Raw genomic sequence first — 20,382 nt, forward strand, 5'->3', positions numbered from 1 at the left:
TTTTTCTTGTTTATGGAAGATGTACAAAAGAAGGTTATATGACATCCTTGTTATGTTTTATCAATCTATATGTCCCACACTCAGTTACATGTTTCTGTCAATTGCTTTTCCTTTGTTATTAGAACAACTCAAATCATCCGGGCGGATTTTTAGAGACTCTCAATTGGAGAAAAAAGATGGATTTTAGCATAACATGCACGAATCGAGAGGGTCTAGTCGCACATCACCCGTGGGCATGGGATGCGGTTCTCTTACCCCTAATATGGCCATGCGTGTGATCCCACAACCCGGATATTTAAATTTTTGGGGAACAAATGGAACATCTAATCAAAACGACGTCATCGTGAAGTATTTAAATATTTAAAGTCCAAGCATGCAAAAGCCTTCTTTTGACTGCCGTGGGTCTCAAGATATGGAAATTCTTATGGCCTCTGCAACCAAATTGCAAGGTAGAGAGCTTGAGATTGTACAGAGAACTTGGAATAAATTTTCATCACATTGACAGATCATAGATGTTTTAAAGGGTTTGTAAGTGGCCAAAAAGAAGAAGTTACCGATTACCTGATTTCTCGATAACTTGTTAGTAACTTACCGGTACTATTATGAAATTACAAACAATTTTTGGCAATTTTATAAATTATTAGCTTTTCGTATCTCTTATAAACTCTTATTCCCTTTTTTTACCAATGTCATAAACTTACTTCACCAGGTTTTTATGAGGACTTATCAACTCTTTCGATTAAGTCACTAACTACAATTAAGTTACCAACTTTCATTTGTTCTATTTACCAACATTTTTTAGGTTTCTTTTTTAAATTTTTAATTTTTGTTATTATTTACCAACTTTTATTTATTTTTCTCACAAACGCCTTAAACTAATAAGCTCTTATATGAACTTGCCAACTTCTATTTGTATGACCGGATCTCATTAAGTTATCAACTGGTTTCAATTTACCAATTCTCATTTGAATTATTTACGGTCATTTATTTATTTCTTTCCCAAATTTACCTACTATTCATTAAATTACCATCTTTTATTTGCCTTGCTTATCAACTTGTAAATTTACCAACTCTTTTAAGAAGTTATCAACCTCAATTAGAGTGATTATCAATTTTTTTCTCAAATGAGAGTTGGTAATTAAATACCAAGTGGTAATTTATTGGGATAAAACTTCGCAAATCACATCAATTTAGCTTAGTAATAGTGTGAGTAAATGTATGGAGTTGTTAACCAAGTTAAGTAAAAGTTGTTAACTCAATAGAAAAGTTCGTAAATTAAGAAAGAAAAAAAATAATTAAACGTTGGTAAGTTATTAAAATGACAGTTGATTACCAAACAATAGTTGATAGTTTAATCCGACAAATGGTGATAAATTACTCTAATTTGGGTCAATAATTTCATATAAGAACTAATTAATTCGAAACAAGTTACGCAAATAAAATTGAATTAGTGAATAGGAAATTGATAATCTGCAAACTAAAAAAATAAGTTGGTAATATCATAAAAGTATTGATAAATTATCGAAGTCTTTTTTTCTTTTTCTTTTTCTTTTTAACTTACCAGCATTTATTAAAGTTACATGTGAAAAAAAAAACACTATGTTTAAATACGAAACAATGGAGTTCTGCTTTTACAAGTAAGACTTGTGTGAATGTACAACAACAGTAACAACAAAGCCTATAGTCCCTATAGGATTAGGAACCCACAAAAATAACAGGAGACAGAAGAGACTGGATGCCTGTACTACAAAAAGACCCTAAACCTACAAAGTATTTGCATCCAGGTCCATCCTTCTGAAGAAAAAAACCATGCACTTGTTCACCTTGTCCTAACTCTCTTTCTTCCCCTAGTAGACCTCACAGATCTTGGGCCATCATTTGTAATTCTACGTTTCCGCCGCCAATTCGAGATCGAACTTCTCTTGCCAATAGCCGAAGATTCCGCCGACGGGGAGGAGTCGGAGTTGCCTGCGCTCTTGCTTCCCAATGATGCTGTCCAAACCATGCTATTGGCATTCGAAGCCCTGGGGGGCAACGTGGGCGCCATGCGACGAATGGCGCTTCGAGGCCTGACCGGAGCGTCAGCGTGGACGAAGTCGGACCCTTTATAGTGTTGCCTCAGTTTTTGGGTGACAATGTCTCTCAGGAGCAATGCGGACTTGTGCTCCCTTGTCCTTCTGGAATAGAAGACCAACGAGTTGTTTACGAGGAGCAAAAGATCTCGGAACACTTCTGTGGAAGATGTTACGGCGAGGCTCGATATTCTTGATCTTATGGTGTGAAAATCCATGTGTTGGCGGATCAATCTCTTGTATCTTCCTCTCTTCTGTGACAAATAAATACAACAAAACATGTCGGAGTCAGACGCGTGTTTTTATTATTCTTACTGCATCACATGACTAGTCCTAGAGTTCCTAGCGATAACATGCGTATCAGACAAATCATAGAGAAGTTGCACACACAGTTGCATTAATAGCGGTATGTAAACTTGATGGGATAATCAGAATTCAGAAGTAGGATTGCAGGCGAACATTGATAAGAGCTGGCTTCGAATTATGCATCGAATCTAAACTTTACCTGGCAATTAAGTCGACGATAGAATATGCTGGCGCTCTTGTGCTCCACGACAGAGTCGAAGATCCTCATCAGATCATTGACAGTCTGCTTCCTCCGACCTTTACGACTCTGAGAATCCGTCAAAACATCAGCCGGGCCCATGAATTCGCTTTCTCCTACACTCCCTTCTTTAATTTGCACAACACAATTCTTCCTTTTTCTCAGACCTCTCTTCTTCGTAAGGAAACCTCTTTGACCCCTGCATAGCTCTTGGAGCTTCATATTGACCTTGCGATCCTTGTCTCGCTTAGACGACTTGGAAATACCCGGCTTAGTCTCCGTCTCAACTGAAAGTTGAACACGACCATCTGAGGAGCTAGTAGAGACTTCTTGAGTGAAGCTATCTGAGAGTGCACCTTCCAGTGCCTGTCTTCGATATGATTTCGCTCCATATGAGTTCTGAACTGGTACAACCGATACTGTCCGGCTGGAGTCATAATCGGCGTTGGAATAAGGTTCGCCCTCTGCCTTGAGAAATTCGAGCTTCGATTCCAGAGTCCTGACAGAGAAAAGCATGAGTCCATAATCAAAGAACAACAGAATGACAGACACATAATGTTGTCCAACTCGCCACACATCGATTCTATTTCTCACTTAAAAATGACTCTTCCGGTGTCAAAGGGCAAGTATCGATGTCTACATAATTTAGATAGTTGAAATCACAGGCTTCTTGCAAAAGCAAAGCGGGCCGAGTTTAATTCATATATTGATGTAACCTCCACCTCAATCTAGAATTCAACAGATCTTCGTGTGATAGCGGTTCTTACACATTCCATGTCCTTAATTTCCCTTCAAAAGAAATGGATGCAGAAGGACAAGCAAGTCTATAAAGCGACATGGAAGACAAGATAAAACAAAAAGATCAGATTGCTGACCCAATAGAGCTTTCGGATTGCTCTAAGGCTCGCCTCAACTCCGCCATTCGCTGTTCTCGTAATTCTTCGAACCAAGCTCTAAAATAGAAACAATGAAAAGCATGAGTCCACGATCAAAGAGAAACCATAATGGCAATGAGCTTGGTCCCCAGCTTGTGAAGGCTCGAAGCATTACAATGCTACTACTTTTAGTAATCCATGAAAGGCTCACAGACAAGCAAATGTCTCTCACTCCAATCAATCAAAATGCCATTTAGGTCTTACATAACCATCACTACCGTTCGCCGCTTAAGATTGCAGAAACAAGGATAAATGGCGACATCCTTCGAGAAAGAAAAGAGTTCTACTTACGTGCGCCCTGAGAATCGCCGTTGCAGGTCCTCATACTTGGCTTTGCAAACCTGCATTATAACGTCGAATTTACATTTAACATATCATTAGCAATTGCATCGATAATTTTGCAGAAGATGATGAACCTTTTGCACAAGTAGAAGGATGAATAATGCACCTATGGGTTATTGAATCTACGCCTTTATCTAAGTGTTATGACGTAAGTATCTGCTTTTCTAATCTTTATAACGTGTTTACGTAAGTCATTAAGATTTGTTGAGTCTATTAATTGATCTAGGTTTTTGCATTTGCTATAACTCTTGTTGTTCTTGTAACGCAATAGATATACAATACTATATACGAAGAGCAAAAAGAAAAGTACACATGCTTATTTGGATCTTTTTTAAAAAAATTCAAATTTGCTAAATCATCATGGTGGTCAACACGTTAGAAAAATTTAAGTGAGAGATGAAATAAAATAAGTGAAATAAGGGGAAATTGTACAAAAGTAGTACATGTTTGACCTCATACTTTACAACTATTACACAGCACCCTTGAACTTTTATTGTGTTATAACTGTTAACCCTCTAAATTTTTCCCGTTGGTATGTGCAATGCATGAATTTTAAGTTGTAAAAGTGTATTCTTATCTAATTTTAAAGGAAAAATAAATTGATTAAAATGCCAATAATTAGAAAAGTAAATATCGAAAATGATATTAGACGAAAAGAATTTTTTAAGGTTTGGTGAATATATCCACTTTAATAGAACTAAATAGGAGATTTTAAGAAAAAGAGTAGACACAAATTAAGTAATCACAAAAAAAGGCTCAATAACAAAAAGTTCAGATGAAGACAATTAGTTACTCATTGCGTACTTTTAAATGATTGATTAATGTAGAAAAATATTTTTTAATAAACATATTTTTATAAAAATATAAAGAGAAATGATGTTCTCAATCCAACAAATAAAATGATTAACGAAATCTAAAGTGATTTTTTAATACTTTTATGGATCGATCATTTTTCAATTAATTAACCATTGAAAAATATTTAATGAATCTCCAATTTTTGGAATTTGATCTTTTTCCCTTGTAATTAATTAATTATGTTTCTTTTTCTTAAAATATCTTATTGAGATTTAAAATTATATTCATCAAATTTTTAACAATTCTTTATATTTCAATATTGTTGTTCTCCACTGCCAATATTTCAGTTAACTTATTTTCTCCATTTGTTTTTTTTTTTCATTTTTCACACAATTAAGGAGAAAGAAAATTCTCTTCCAAAAAATAAGATAAAAATACACCTTTACTCCTAAAAAATCATGTAAATTGTACATCATAACGGAAATAACAATTGAGGGTTAGCATTTGCAACAAAATGAATGTTCAGAACAATAATGTGTAACAGTTGAAAGATTATGGGCAAATCTAATTTCCTATTGAAATAATTAAATCGACATGCTCGTGAAAGCGAAGAACGGCAAGTCCCAAAGAGGCGTCAACTTCAAATTGCAAAAGATTTAAAAAAATTCTAGATTTTATTGAATACTTAATGCACAAAAATTACAAAATAAAACAGGAGATGAGCAAGTAGCTTCACATCAACTACGCGCCTTCTTCCCAAATTTTGGCAACAAGTCAAAAATCCGGTCCACTTGTCATAATTTCCTTGGAGTATATTGAAAGAGTAATGTTAAGTGCCCTAAATTTTTATTAAGAAATTCATACTAATTTTTTTTTTGGTCGAAAAATTCACACTAATTCAACATATATTCAATTAACAGTGACAAAAAGGGAAATACAACCCAAACAGGAAAGAACCAAATAAGGAATATAGCATTTCCTTTTTAAATGGTTTCTTCTTGCATGAGCATTAATACGTGCTCTCGAAAATAGAAATCAAATTCTATCTTTTCTTTAAATTTCTTATCTTCCTTATTGGTGCAACACAAGCCAAAATGACATGGCAAATTACAACCTAAGAGGAAATTAAAGAGAGCGAGAATTCCCAGGGAACATCATGAGTTTGGTAAACCCTAAAAAGCACAGATATCACATGTAACATATACGTTATCATAGGAGCTAAGGGAAGAGAGGATGTAGTTTTGACCTTAGGGGTGATTTCACACGGCCAAGCGATCCGGGCTCGAAGCTCCATCGCGACCCGGTCCCAATCTCCAGTCCCATGCCGGAGCACGGCGCCTCCGAGCAAGAGCTCGTCCCACGTGCTCCACATCCCTATCTCCATTGTCTTCGACGCCAACGTGCACGCTCCGCGACGGAATATCCCCTACTTCCCTTTTCTCCAAATCCTATTCGCCCCGGCCCCGGTTGGCGTTCAAACGACGGAACCCGCCTATTTCCTTCAAATTGGCGATCAAACGAATGCGTACAATCATTGTGCGAAGATCATTCGAGACCTGTCCAACTCCGGACCCGCCTAATTAAAAACCTCGAGCCTCAAAAAAAAAAAGGTTTGACAAAGCCTTCCTCACAAGACAAAAAATTTTCTTTTCTTTGGAGAGAGAGAGAGAGAGAGAGAGAGAGATGAAGGTTATGTGAGCTATGTGATTTTGGGTTTTTTTTTTTTTTACCTTTTTCTAGTTTTTCCTTTCATGGAGGATAAGTTATGGGTGTTCTATGGCTAAAGTTTGTTAAATTCAGCTTTCTATTTTGGGAATCTGTCATCAGATTAACAAGAAAGAATTAGAGGGATTCTATTTTATGGATGATAAAGAAGGATAAATTTTTGTATTGTTTATTTTTGGAATTTTGCTACTCTGGAATGGATGGCCTCCATTGTCAGCTTCTGTGTAAATACAGAATGCCAATATCACTCTTGCAATTCATGTTAATCATCCATATATAACATTCATTCTGGGCAATCTTAATCAGTTATTCATTTGTTTTATTTTCCCTGGTGTTCTCAGGTTTGTAATACGAATAGTTTCCGCGAATCTGCAGCGATAACGCATTGGCGGGTTGATCCAATCAACTCGACCACACCTCCATTTTAACTTATTTTTAAACATTAGATAAAAAATAAGTGAAAACCTTTCATCAAACTTGGCATTGTGATCTTCGAATGGTAGAAAACGTTTGGCATTAATCATTTGGGGGTTTGTCATCCTCAGGTTCACGAAGAGTGTAGTAATTGGACATTGAACAGCCAATTTTATCCAAGAGAATGGTTTAGTCAACAAGGAGGCACGTGGCCCAGGCTGTGTGCACCAGTAGAAGGGGTTTAATCTTCGGGTTCCGGTAGCGTGCACCAGCCCGTGTCATCGGATTTGGGGGTGGTCCTGTAGACTCTAATCTCCACCGTAAATTTCTGAAAGTTACATTCAATAAGGCAAAGTGAAATTGCAGCATCAGCCTCGCCATGTATCTCTGCTATGCTCATTCTCAGAAACACTACACTTTTTAGGCTCATTCTCAGAAACACTAAACTTTTTAGGCTCATTCTCACTGGAAACTATTTTTTAATAAGCTAGAGACACTCAAATCCCTGGGGCTCACCACCTTCTTTCAACTCACTTTTCCATAAATCCTTTAGCAATGGACCCAATGTGTCAAGGATCAAAGCGATTCTTGTAATGACTGGGTAAGCTAAGACAATCTGATCTTTAATGGAGGCTTGCTCGTGACAATACAATTGCACCTTCATTTTACAGTGAAATTCTAACAGCTAAGATGCACAGAAGACAAGCTCTTTCAGTTATGATAAACAAAGTGGATTTTCACTATACCAGCGAAGTGCACATGAATTACACGGGGTGGCAATAGAAGATACAAAAGATACACATTACTACAGAATCAAAGAATTGAGAGATCCTACTCTTTCAGAATATCATGGAGTCATGCCCCGAAGAAGACCTCGAGTCTTCGAGCTTAATTTCCATGCACGTAGTGCTCCGGTATTTGCCTCATGAGAAACCAAGCAACACTGACCGACTGAAGTGGCAAAATCAGTAGTCGTAAAGCCAAACTCCGAGTTAAGGAAAGATGGCGTCCATATACACGAGTATTCTGTTAGATGTCATCCAAACTGGACTTTGCAGGTAAGCAGAAAAGGGATGCAGTTGGTATGGTCCATTAGCATTGTTGAAGGACTAGATTCAATTCCTGAGCACTTCTTGCAATTAAGCCACCTCTCCTGCAATAGAAGCAACAGAGAAGTTTACGTCCTAAGTCCACATGGGAATCAATGAATGAGCAAACGCCATTCCCTAGTTTCAATCATAAAGGATCAAAAAAGGAAAAGAAAAGCAAATCAAATTCATCTGGCAACATTCCGCTTTCACCTCAGAATACTAGATTCACACCGTTCATGTGGGTGCGTCATAACTAAAACGCTCCCATTAAGGTGTAACTTTTAATTTCGAAGTTCAAACTACTGATTGCTCACAGATTTGAGTTGGTCACACATGGTTGACAAGTCTCTCAATAACCATTTTCAGGTATCTGGACATGGTGTTGTGCTGACATTGCCATACCAAGATCCCGTCATCATAACAAAGTGTTAGGCATATAATCTGAGGCAACACTGCTCATAAATTCATTGACCAAACTCCAAAGATAAGACACCATAAAATACTGTAGAAACAAAAGATGGTCCTGATATTTATGAAACAATGGTTACACATTTTCCAAGTTAAAAGGGATAATATAAATTTCCATCAACAACTCCCAACATGCCTACCTCACAAGTATAGGGAGAATTTTTTGGATCTTTTGCAGCTCTGCAAAACACTGGTTGCAGCACTCTAGCCTGAGATCAAGTATTCAAATCTGTAAGTACCCAGCACCAAGAACACAGCCAAATGAGAGATAGGAAGTGCCCAAGTCCAACGAAGAAAACCTTTGCTCAGCATGTAGATCAACACCAATAGTCGGAGGTGCAGAAACTGTTGAGCGAACCACTGAACCAAAAACTGCTACAAACTTCAGTAGCATCTCCAGAGACACACACGTGTGCCTATAAAATTCGAAAAGGTCAAATCGGTTAGAGGAATGAATAGCCACCAAATCCAGAGATTCGCTATCACTGAAAAAATGTACATAATCTACATCGAGGATTTCAGTGATACTGCCGATTGAAAGGACTAGGAATCAACCATTTCTTTTAAGTGATAAAAAAAGAATTTTCAGTGCTAGAGTGTAATATAAAAGAACAAATCAAGAAATCATTGCATCTTGAAACCTTCAGCAAGTAAACCAGTTAAAGTATCAAAGGTTAAATACACATGAGAATGACGAATTCGTGCTAAGTTCTGAAAATACAATAACTAATGCTCCAGAATTATGTCATTACTCCTTTATAGATACTATGAGCATTCATAATATCCATTGTACGGTAGACGGTAAAAATACCATTTCAAACAGATAACTATCTCTAGCAACATAACTAATCTGACCAGCATATATATATAACCACATTACCTTTCTACCTTGCTATCCAGTAAACCCACAAGCACGGGAAGCAAGCAAGAAAATAAATCTAAGTTCAGCATCTCCATCTTTTCCATAAGAATGCTGATTACATCTGCTTGCACCTGCACCAGAATCACAATCACGTGTCTCAGAAAAATAAAGGAAATTATCATTCATATATCAGGGATCTTAAGATAAACATGCAAATGATGACACCCACAGAATTATCTGGCAACCTCCTCAATGCGTTAATAGCACCTTTCATATCTTTCTTTTCAAAGAAATGCCGGACTACCTGGAAATACAAGAGAAAATTGTCAAGGCAACAACCAAGTAGAAGTGCAGATAACAAAGTAACAAATTCTCAGTCAAAGATGCTCTTTTCTATGGCTTCTGAACTGTCCATTCAGTGATTAGATTTACGCATTAGAATTTAGAAGCATTAAGTCGTCACTCTTTGCTGCAGCTGCTATACCTTCAACTAATACTATGTCTTCTAAGTATTAGCAACGGTGCTAACATAATTGCAACCCTTATTAGCAGACCTAACCCTACCCAACAAGCCGTACGATTGTGGCGGTAAATAAAAAACTAGTCATCAGATGAATAGCTAATGCTCAAGGAAGCCAACATACAAAACGAAAGCATACAGTGACATGCAATATACAAATTAGTCTTACTCAACTATGTAAACATTCAAAAACAGCTAAATTACCTGTAGTTTTGTCAAGCGAGAACGGAGAGTACTTAAGAGAACTTCATGATTTCCCAGTAGAACTTCAGTGACATCCTCATGGTCAACAGAGTCTGAGTCCCTTCCCATAGATTGAGGTTCCCCTATCTGTAAGTTGAAAAAAATGATAAACAACCCAGGAAACAAAATGCACTATCATGAACTCGATGCTAGCCACCTAAACCATTTTAAAAGGGTTGAAGTTGTACCGTTGTCATTGGAGGTATAGAGTGAGGGGGCACATTATTTAGCAGGTTCTCTACATTGTTAGATAATTGTCTCCTTTCAACCCTCTCAACTGAAACAATTGATGATTCATCTGTCGATAGACCTCTTTGATGAACCATTACAGTGGTTGTATCATCAGTACTTCTAAATTTGTCTCTTTTTCGAACATTGCGAACAAGAGCGGAGGGTGCTCTATCCTCCCCTGGTGATGCACGAGAAGAGAAACTAGTTGCCTTATCTTGACTCACATTCAATCCACCTTTGATTCCCAAATCCTCAATCGGCAAAGCAGAAGTTTTGCTTGATTCATCTGTTGGTAGTTTTCTTTGAGGAGCCATCACGGGGGATCGAACTTCAGAATTTTTAAATCTGCCTCTTCCGCGGAAATTGCGAATAAGAGTAGAGCGTTTGCTATCCTCCCCTGATACTGTCTGAGAAGACAAACTAGTTGCCTTATCTTCACTAACATTTAATCCATGATGAATTTCAAAATCCTCAACCGGCAATGGAGGAGTTTTAGTTGATTCATCAGCTGATAATTCTCTTTGAGGAGCCATTACAGTTGACTGATCTTCAATACTGCGAACAAGAGTTACAGGTGTTCTATCCTCAGTGATTACCATATGAGAAGACATACTTGTTGCCTTTTGTTCATTGATGTTTAATCTGTCACTCTTTTCCACATTTTCTACCAGAGAGGGAGGGGTTTTATCCAATGCGGGTTTTTCAGGAGGCGCATTGATTGGTTGATCTTCAGTGCTGTTCAATTTTTCTCTTTTTTCAAACTTCTCAACTAAAGTGCGCGTCCTGCCTGGCACAACTGCAACTGCCAAAACCAAGTTTGAGGGGCAAAAGGTCAGTTTTATTCAATAGTTACTAGGAGTTAAATCTAATTGGCAAGCAGCAGCTAACCTCCATTGACAAACTTGACAGAGCTGATTCCTTCTTTGAAACCGACAGTTTGGTCACCTTGAACACAATAACAAATCCATGTCAGCAGATTTTCCGATCTAGTTCACAAAATGGCATCTGAGTCTCCGACAAAACTATTCAACTGTGGCATAAATACTTTCAAAAGAAGCAACTGCTGTATCTTTACCAATGACAATTATGCATTGACTAATTTCTAGATATGCTTTCATACTTCTCTCTCCAATGTAAAATCAGTGGACATAAGAACTACATTAGCAACGACATGAACAACCATGGTCTCTGAGCAATAGTTACCAGCATTGCAAAATCGAGATTTTTGTTGAACTGCAGAAACTGTCATAGCAATGATTTGCTTAAAATTCTTCAGAGAAAATGAAGAGGACTCAAAAGTATGGAAAACACCATGGTAACAATTTCCCCATTAGTCACTCATCAGGTAAAAAGTACCGCAAAAAATATTGTTATGCAGAGTTGTGGAGATGAACCAATGAACCATCAATATTCAAGAAAAATTGCTTACACTTTTCTGTTTTAGGTGTCTGCAGTGGTAGCACCTTTTCAGTTTCCGCAGAGACATTCTTGATAGTCGAATGATTGTCTTCACAGCCATCTCTTGCTCCATCTTCAGGTGCAACTTTGATCTTCGAAAATGAATCTACAAGACTTTCGGAATTACTTTTTGCACTGCTAAGCTCTCCACTTTCAGCACAAGCTGATAACCTGTCAACATCATATTTGGTGCTCGATGGCCTCCTTGAATGAGCAGGCCTGAGCAACATGCCCGGTTTAGTCCTTGAAAAAGTAATAGATTCTCTTCGAGATGAGTCTTTTCCATCGGGACTGTCCCTACTAACAACTTTCGGTACAGTATAAGATTTACTAGGAACATGCCCATTTAATCTATCTGGCGTTTCTGTTACGGAACCCTGCCTCTGTAGTGTCACATTAGGGGTGTCACTAAAATCCATCGGTTGAATCACTTTCGCAGAGTTTGTGGTACCAACACGCTGAGAAGAAACAGGATTTCCGCTAGCAGCTGCACAAAGAAGATGGAACAACACATCAATAACAAAATAAAATACCTTAGGATGTAAACCAGAGTTCAGAAACAATACATGCACTACACGAATATTCTAAAAGAAGCTCCACCTGTAAAGGTGGGGAAAGTAATATGTCTTATACTCGTATCGCGTTAAAATTACTCTTAAATGATCCGGGACCTAAATCAGCTCACATCTCATCAAAGAGCCATCAACCAAGTGGGAAACTAAACACCCTAACGGAGTTAGTGCTTTGTGCAGGAAGAAGACTTGAAATCATGGGCGAGAAATGATGCCACTATAGCCAGCAACCTTCTGTCTTCCAGGATGAGGATTCAGGTCTTTGGCATAAAGAAACTCTCAGCAAGAAGTGCTTCCAGAAAAAAATGGGAGCATCAATAATTGAAGATGCAGCTTTGTAAAGTCAGACTCTCAGAGCTTTGTATACTCAAGAGGAACAGACAAAAAAAAACCCAAGTTCAAGGAATACTTATCCTTTACACAAGTTACAATCTGTCTCTTATTCAAAGTCAAACTTCTTTTTTTGAACTCCGACAACTAGAAAGTAACTTGCTAAGGAAAACCTTCTGTATGCAAACATATGTGGCTGACAATAGATTAGAACAAGAGAAAAAAAATGATAATCCTCCACTTTGCCCAAGGTACTCGATGGTGAACCCAATCACACTCGATACTATTGTGATAGACGCTCAAAATTTCAAACTACTTTTGATATGTAGCTACCATCTTCTTCCTGACCCTCATCAGATATGCACCGTATATCTACATTCCACTGAGTAGTATAGGCCATCAAGCTTCCACTACTTTGCAAAGGATCATGTGTCATGGTATATGAATTTGACAGTATGATAAAAGTACACAAAAACCAACTTACTGTCCACATATATATTCTTTATCTCTTTGGTGTCATAATCCGGAGAGGCACAGCGTATGATTGAAGTTGATCTTATGGTAGTCCCTACTTTAGCTGAGGAACGACTTTCTTGGTGTTCAATTTCATTATCCCCACAATCCTTCTGCTGAGGATTTAAATTAGCTCCATAAGGCTCAATAAGCTGAAAAGAGGATGTAGCATCATAAGAGAAAAATCCATCTGAACTATTGAACTTGTATAGGAACAGCCATCTTCACAGGAAAAAAGGGTAGTGGAATTCTAGTGTAGGAAAGATGAAGGTGACTAGTGACTACCGATACATCTGCTACCCAAACACCAACAGAATTTTGGTAGTATGAGCAACCCAAGAGTTTTCCGTCGTGAATACAGAGATCAGCAAGGGCTGACCATCCCATGTCAACAGCATCATGGCAGATTACAGGTTCCCATGAGTAAACCTACATTTACCAAGCAAGAAATCACATGCCAGTATCTTCCAACACGTGTTAAAAATCCATGAGTAGGACATTTCAGACCTTTAAGCTATCCTCCAAACCACAGAACAACGTCCTCCCATCAGGATGGAAGGCAATTGCACGTACTCCTGTGGCCTGAAACAAACAATTAAATTCAGTCATGAAGTAAGGAAAACCAGCAATGTTCAGGAGCCTAGGATCATTATAAAAGATGAGAGATTCCAGAGGGTTCAGTTTAAACACAAGCACATCAATCATGAGGAAAAATTCCATGTAAATTTTCACATATATGACACAGGACAATTTGCAACTTATTGTTACGAAATACTCTGACCCTAAAAGCAGGAAGTAGAAAAATAAATTGAAATGATTGTTAATTCCAAGAAACATAGCCATTAGATACCTCAGGTCTGGAAGATCCAATTAGTTCAAATGTTTCCAAATCCCAGAATTTAACCGTTCTATCTGCCGAACCTGGACAAGGAATCTGTATTAGATTACCAGAAATTAGAAGTATGGACAAATCCAAAGGAAAATTTACACTGTCCAGCTTGTAAGAAGGAAGAAACAAGGAGAATGCAAATGAAATAAACTGGATTTCACACATAAGAAAGATACTAGTGAACAGTCAAAGAGGATTGGTGGTGAGTCATAATAGTTTGTTGGATTGACATATGCAATTAAAGGTTTACTCATCCAAAGGTCATATGCAGATGGTATTAAATATATTCAGGAGATATTGAGTATTTCAGGAGCTTCTATCACAAGAAGCCACAAATTTAAGTCCAGATATCATGCTTTACCGAAAAATTATTAGGTCTTGTTAACAAGTGCGGTAAGGCAACTCAATAAGTACCTAAAACTGTTCCTACAATTTTTTTAATGCACATGAAAGTACATCAAATTTGAAACACACTTTTCTAGTAGGTCATAACAAAAACATAATGCCAAAAGCATTATACATACTTGGTATCAAGTCCCCCTAAGGGCACTTTTTACGTAATCCTAAATATTGTACTCTAGCTTTTCCATCATCATGTTAAACAAATTATCCTTAAATAATGTCAGAACCAAAAGTAATATTTTAATGCCATTAATGCATTCAACAAATCTCAAAGCAACAATTACCTGTAGCAAGAAGGAACTCCAAGGGATGGAAATCTATAGATCGGATATGATTTTCATGGAACTTAAAATCATGTAAAAGCTTTCCAGCAGTTAGATCCCACACCTGCATGAACAGTCAAATGCTTTACTCAACAAAGGACTTAAGCAATCTTGCCAAAGGCTGTGCCTCACAGGGTAACCAATTTACCTTCACAACGTTATCACATCCCCCTGAAACAACCCAGCGACCATCAGGACTGAATCTGATGGTGCTAATTCCTCGAGTATGACCCTTGTACGTGTGTATACATCCTTTCTTCCTGATATCCCAGATCTTTAGATTTGTGTCGGTGGAACCAGATGCAAAGAATTCTCCAAATGGATGGAATTCCATAGCAGTGCAATTGGATCTGTGTCCAGTAAGACCACGGACCACTACGCTTCAAGAGTAATTAAAAGTGAATTGAATTATACTAACAAACAAAAATGACGCTGCCATATATGCAATGGACTCTCGCTTGTGATCAAGTGGGTACATATCTAGGTTTCTTATTCAAGCAAGTGATAACTCGAATGCTCGACTATTGAAAAATTTAATCAACTTACTCTTTGCTTCTTCCAAGTCCCACAGCTTAATGACACCAGAAGAAGCTCCAGCAAGCACCAACACTTCTGCAGAATTAAAGGCTACAGATTCTACAGGACTTATATGACCGCAGAGGCTCTGCATTGTTGGGCATAAAAACATTATTAATCATTCTTACAAGCAAATGTTGCCACCACTAAATTCGCTCTCTTCCAAATTTTAGTTAATCAAATTAGTTTTCAGTTTTCGCGATAATTCGCTTGAACTACAATTACACAGAAGAACATGACTGCAATAAAGAGTGAGCATTGGCGCTTGTTCTGCCTAAAGACGTTTGTTTACAAGTAACCACAGAACTAGTTACTTAAGAAGTAACCTTTTAAATTTGCACTATAGTGGAGAGATGAATTAGAATAGCCCAAAGAATTGATATAGCAGCACATCAACTAGGAGAAAAAGGAAAGGCAAGATAAAATGCTAACTCAACTAACCATTAAGGAATTCGGTTTGCCAATGGCCCATAGATTGACTTTGAAGTCATCTCCACCCGTGAGAAAAAGCCGGCATACCTTCTTTCCGATACTGAGACAGTTGACATTCGACGAATGGGCCACAAATTCCTCTGCACAAAATCTGAGTCAAAGGAAACAAATCCACCCAACAAGCGATCCATCCCTTTATCCGCCACACAAAAACCAAAAACCGAAAATCGCATAGGAAAAGCATATCAAGACTATCACCAGGGCCATCAGATTTAGAAACAAGCGACTCCTAATTTCCTAACGAGGACTATAGCAACCTTCGAGAGGATAAGAACTACTCTTAACACAAATCTCCCGGCATTGATGAATCTTTTTAGTTACATATTTCCTTCCAGCTCCCCCAGTAAATAGCACTACAAACAAATCCTGCTCGTCAAAAGAATTCCAGAAAACATCCTAACCTCCATGAATTTTCTGACCGCCAAAAAAGAAAAAGAAAAAGCCATCTTTCTATTTTCTAACCACCCAAAGAGAGACTTACTCCATCGGCCACTTCGAAATCAAATCGCATTCCGAGCAATTACAACAGCGCATCGAACTACGGCGACTTGCCCACGAACTAAAACGCACCCATAGATCTATCCAGCACCCAAAACCCAACACCACGGCACCCGCGTAGGAACACCAGGCATCGACCACAACCTCGAAGCTCGACAAAGAAGAACGGAACACCAAAACAAGAAAAGGCAGCTCCAAAACACTGCACAAAAAAGGATACGCAGCTTGTAACCCCGCTGGGACATCTTCCCCTCCCGTCCCAGGAGGAGCCGAACCCAGAATCCGAACCAGATTCAGCCGACGCCCCGCGTGCCCACGAAGCAGCCCGAACCCAGATTTCAGCAGCCCGCAAGAAGCTCGAATCCGGAGCGCAAGAACGCAAAGCCACGCTCGCTCTTTTCGAAACGGGGATCGGATTCACGGACCCCCGGAGGAACAAAGAGAACGGAGGAGGAGCCGCCGGGGGGAGAAATCTCGGCGGCGAGATTGGTTTCAACAGTGAGGTGCGGAGAGGTTGCCCGAGGACGACGAAAGGCGGTGTCTTGATCCTGCTTTTTTTCCTCCGAGGGAAGAAGACAAGAAGAACAGTCACTTGCGTTGCTTCAAAAGAGCGCTCCCCGTTCGGACCATGATGATTGAGCCAGTCTCGGGCGCTGCCCGAAATGACCGACCTGCCCCCCACTGGGATTTTTCCTGGTTTTTTCTTTCCCCGGTGGCCCAGAAAATATTCCAATTAAAAAAAATTTTGTAAAAATTCAAATTAATTGATTATATGGAAATTGGGTGACGTGGCTCTTAAATCTAGTGGCTTTGGATTTTCTCTGTTCTTTTTATTTTTTTTGGGGGGGGGTTTGGTTTTTTGGTTAGACTTGGGCACGTCGGTCGGTGGAGGAGGTTTTTTTGATTTGATTTAATTTAATTTAATGTAATTTATTTATTTGTTTGTTTGGAAAGGAACGTTTCTAAGTAGCAAATAGAATAGTATCTTGGGATGTGAAGTGGATACATTAGATGTACCATATACTTTGGAGTCATTTGGAATCCTATTCCCTACTTGTTTTCCTTTGGCAAAGCTTCGGTTTTCGTGGCTCTGATTCCGTGCTTTTTTCTGATTGAGTCACCGCGCGGGCCTCTAATTTGAATAATCGAGTCCTTCTATTTGCGCAAATTTCCAATTGAGTATGTCCGAGGCCGAATTTGACCAAATTCAGCTGAGGTGGGCGTCGGAGGTTACCGGTGTATGATGTGGAAAAGTTTTCCCAATGTGAATGCTTATGTGGCACCACCTTGGAAAGTAAGAAAAAAAGGGAGAAAAAAAGAAAAGAAAAAGGAGGGTCTTCTCTCTGTCTCTCATTTTGGTCTTCTTCCTCCCTCCCCTCTCGTTCACACAACTCAAATAACTTTCACAGGCATTTATTTGTTTTTGTTCGCATACCAATCTAAACATATTAATCGCCAAAATTCCGAGAATCATCGATAGAAAACGATGGATGAAGATCGTCCAAGGCGTGCAAGCACTAATCTTGGGCATAAATCCTGCCATTCAAGAGTACATAAGGTAAATAAGCAATTATCTTTCGAGATTCAACCGAGCTTCTGATTAGCATGCACTTCACTATGCGGTCAAAACAGGGACGGCGAGAAATGTAAAACTAATAGAGTGAGTATTAGAACAATAGTGTTTCGTATGTTGTTTTAGGTGTGTGGAATGATGAAGAACGGGTCCATATTTCTATGGTAGTTGCAAGTTAGCCCTTCACATTAAAAAAAAAAATTTTGCAAAGGGATGATCGCTTATGTTTGGGGATTTTCTTTGTGACGAAAATTTTTCTTTCGAACAATAAATTTGAAAACTCGAGAAAATTTTACTAATTTTCCAGAACAAGTAAAGACGCGAGCTGAAACCCTGATGAATGGCTCAAATGCAGAATTCACCACGTGTAACAATATGTAAAATCGAATTTGTGTCGTGCGCACATACTAATTGGCTGCTTAATCACTAAGCCAATCCATAGAGTTTATTTAAGAATATTTATAAAAATGGTCCCATCATTTTGAATAGAAAGCAAATAAGTCTGAGAGGGTTTGTGACCATATTTATGCAATTCAATATTTTTTTATCCTTTTCTTCTTTTTTTGGTATATATATATATATATTGATGAGGAAGTAGGTGATTTGGCTGTGTCTCTGCAAGAGAGATTCGATCAAATTGCTGATGATATCTTGTTGGCACTACGCATGGCTGTGGCTGAATTGATTATTATAATTTAGACTTTGTAAAATCAATAAAAAAAATCAATAAAAGTTAAATTAAAAAATATCATTAAGAACAGGTATATGGGTCAACTCTGTATATTTCGTCAAAGACACCTTCTTATAAAGCCCCCAAAATTAATAAAAAAAAATTCTGAATTATGTATTGCTTCGTGATTCCATTAATTGCCAAGCCTCTTTCTCTTTCATGGAAAGTGACCAAATGATTGGTCGGGTTACCTAACATTAACAGCCAATAATATGTCTTTTCTCTTCTGCAATATCGATAAATAAATAAATTAATCAATTAATTAATTAATGAAAGGAACCTTAGGATTAAAAAAAAGGTCTTTTTCCCTTCTCGTTGAATCTTTAGGTATAACCACCGGACGGTCCACTAATCAACTGCCCGATTAACCTTTTGATGGCTTCGTTTTGCCCAATTGAAATCTAATGCATGCAAGAATCAATTCCATGAAGATGATTAGGGTGCAAATCCCATGCTTAATTTCCTTAATCCCCCTATTTTGTGAAGACCCATATAATAATCACCCTTTTTTCTCTAGCTTTCGAGAAAAGTTGGGCAAAGATAAAATTTGACGTGAAATTCACGAAGCATGAACTTTTTTATTCTCTTGATAAGAGATACCGAATGCCTTTTTAGTGATGGGATGAAATGGAATAACATTAGCACCTATTACATGATAATGAATGAATTTTTTTCATGAAGTTTAGTGAAAGTTAACGAGTCATCATACCACAAAGACCAACAAAATAAGTTATATTGATGGCCAAATACACGTGAATTTAAGAGGGAGTTAGATTGATTGCTACTCGACACGAGGCGAGTATAAACTGATCGCGGCGGCAACTGTAGTCGTGCAACTGTATAAATTTGTCCTTTCAACATTTTGTGAGAAACAAATATATTGTCCGTCTATATTATTCCATAAATGTACGAAAAAATATCATCATTAGCGACATGTTGTAGGTTTATTTCACGCAAACATTGCTTCATGCAAGAGTGACTTGGGATAGGTGGTAGGGTCTTAACTTATTTTTATCTGTTTGGGATGTTTTAGAGAGTTTTGACTTAGTGGGTTCGAAGAAAGTCTCATCAAGCATAGCCAGAACTATTCGCTAACCCTTTCTAGTGAGTTTAATGTCCATGTCTCCTGACACGCAGTAAGTAGCCCATGATTGGCTCATGTCTATCTACCGTCAGTTCCCTACACCGGGATTGCCGCATAACATAATATTGTAAACCGAACTTTTTTTTTTTAATCTTCTTCCTATAAACACCCCCATTATTTCACTCATTTGGAGGATATTTTGACTTATGAACATCTAGATTTCGGTACTCATATTGACCTCAGCAGTGAACCGCTGAGAGAACTCTCCAGCAAGTAGCAATGGCCTACTAGAATCGCCCACTTCTCCTCTCACGCCCTCTCTACTTCATCTTGCTTTTGGTCTTCTTGCTGACGCGCAATGCTAACCCTTCCTCCAGACTCAGTAATCTCAAGAGACAACTCCCTCAACAAGTAGCAATGCAATCTTCTTTCGATTGACATTTTTGGGTCTTGGATAGGCGAAAACCAAACAAATCAACCAAAAAAAAAAAAACATTTTCGTAACAAGATAGTAACTTAAAGCCCCGTGATGTGTTGATAAAAAAAATGTTGATTATTTGTTTTTACTTTTTAAATTTTTTGAAATTTTAAAATTAATTTTTGACCACCAAAAACCCTAACCCTCTTGATCCTTTATCAACTATTTTTTAAGGATTGGTTCCATTGGTTCCATGTGGACAATTTTACCCGAACTAATTAT

At 38.0% G+C, this 20,382-nt stretch overlaps 2 protein-coding genes across 4 annotated transcripts; both read right to left on the bottom strand.

The window, feature by feature from the left end:
• Nucleotides 1–1,586: 1,586 nt before the first annotated feature.
• Nucleotides 1,587–6,326, bottom strand: LOC115686677 (uncharacterized). Its single transcript, XM_030612051.2, has 5 exons — nt 5,935–6,326; nt 3,843–3,892; nt 3,492–3,569; nt 2,578–3,115; nt 1,587–2,326 (listed from the first exon to the last, which is right to left on the bottom strand). Exons 1-5 carry the CDS (start codon nt 6,070–6,072, stop codon nt 1,820–1,822), a joined length of 1,311 nt encoding a protein of 436 aa, XP_030467911.2. The 5' UTR covers nt 6,073–6,326; the 3' UTR covers nt 1,587–1,819.
• A 1,216-nt stretch (nt 6,327–7,542) lies between these two features.
• LOC115686676 (katanin p80 WD40 repeat-containing subunit B1 homolog KTN80.2) lies at nt 7,543–16,684 on the bottom strand. 3 transcript variants are annotated; one of them, XM_030612045.2, is made up of 18 exons: nt 16,516–16,684; nt 15,747–15,877; nt 15,276–15,393; nt 14,878–15,104; nt 14,691–14,793; nt 13,966–14,036; nt 13,623–13,697; nt 13,401–13,544; nt 13,087–13,267; nt 11,672–12,187; nt 11,131–11,187; nt 10,200–11,044; nt 9,973–10,098; nt 9,478–9,552; nt 9,267–9,379; nt 8,686–8,802; nt 8,527–8,595; nt 7,543–7,980 (listed from the first exon to the last, which is right to left on the bottom strand). In XM_030612045.2, the coding sequence occupies exons 1-18, from the start codon at nt 16,538–16,540 to the stop codon at nt 7,920–7,922; spliced, it is 3,054 nt and encodes a 1,017-aa protein (XP_030467905.2). In that variant the 5' UTR covers nt 16,541–16,684; the 3' UTR covers nt 7,543–7,919. The 3 variants fall into 3 exon arrangements, with proteins under 3 accessions (XP_030467905.2, XP_030467908.2, XP_030467909.2); XM_030612048.2 differs by lacking the exon at nt 16,516–16,684 and having other exon boundaries at nt 14,878–15,109; nt 15,747–15,763; XM_030612049.2 differs by lacking the exons at nt 15,747–15,877; nt 16,516–16,684 and having other exon boundaries at nt 14,878–15,079.
• Nucleotides 16,685–20,382: the final 3,698 nt, after the last annotated feature.

Source organism: Syzygium oleosum, unplaced genomic scaffold (assembly GCF_021117445.2).
Source record: "Syzygium oleosum isolate NSW1041296 unplaced genomic scaffold, Sole_v2.1 Sole_v2.11, whole genome shotgun sequence".
NCBI classification, from domain to species: Eukaryota; Viridiplantae; Streptophyta; class Magnoliopsida; order Myrtales; family Myrtaceae; genus Syzygium; species Syzygium oleosum.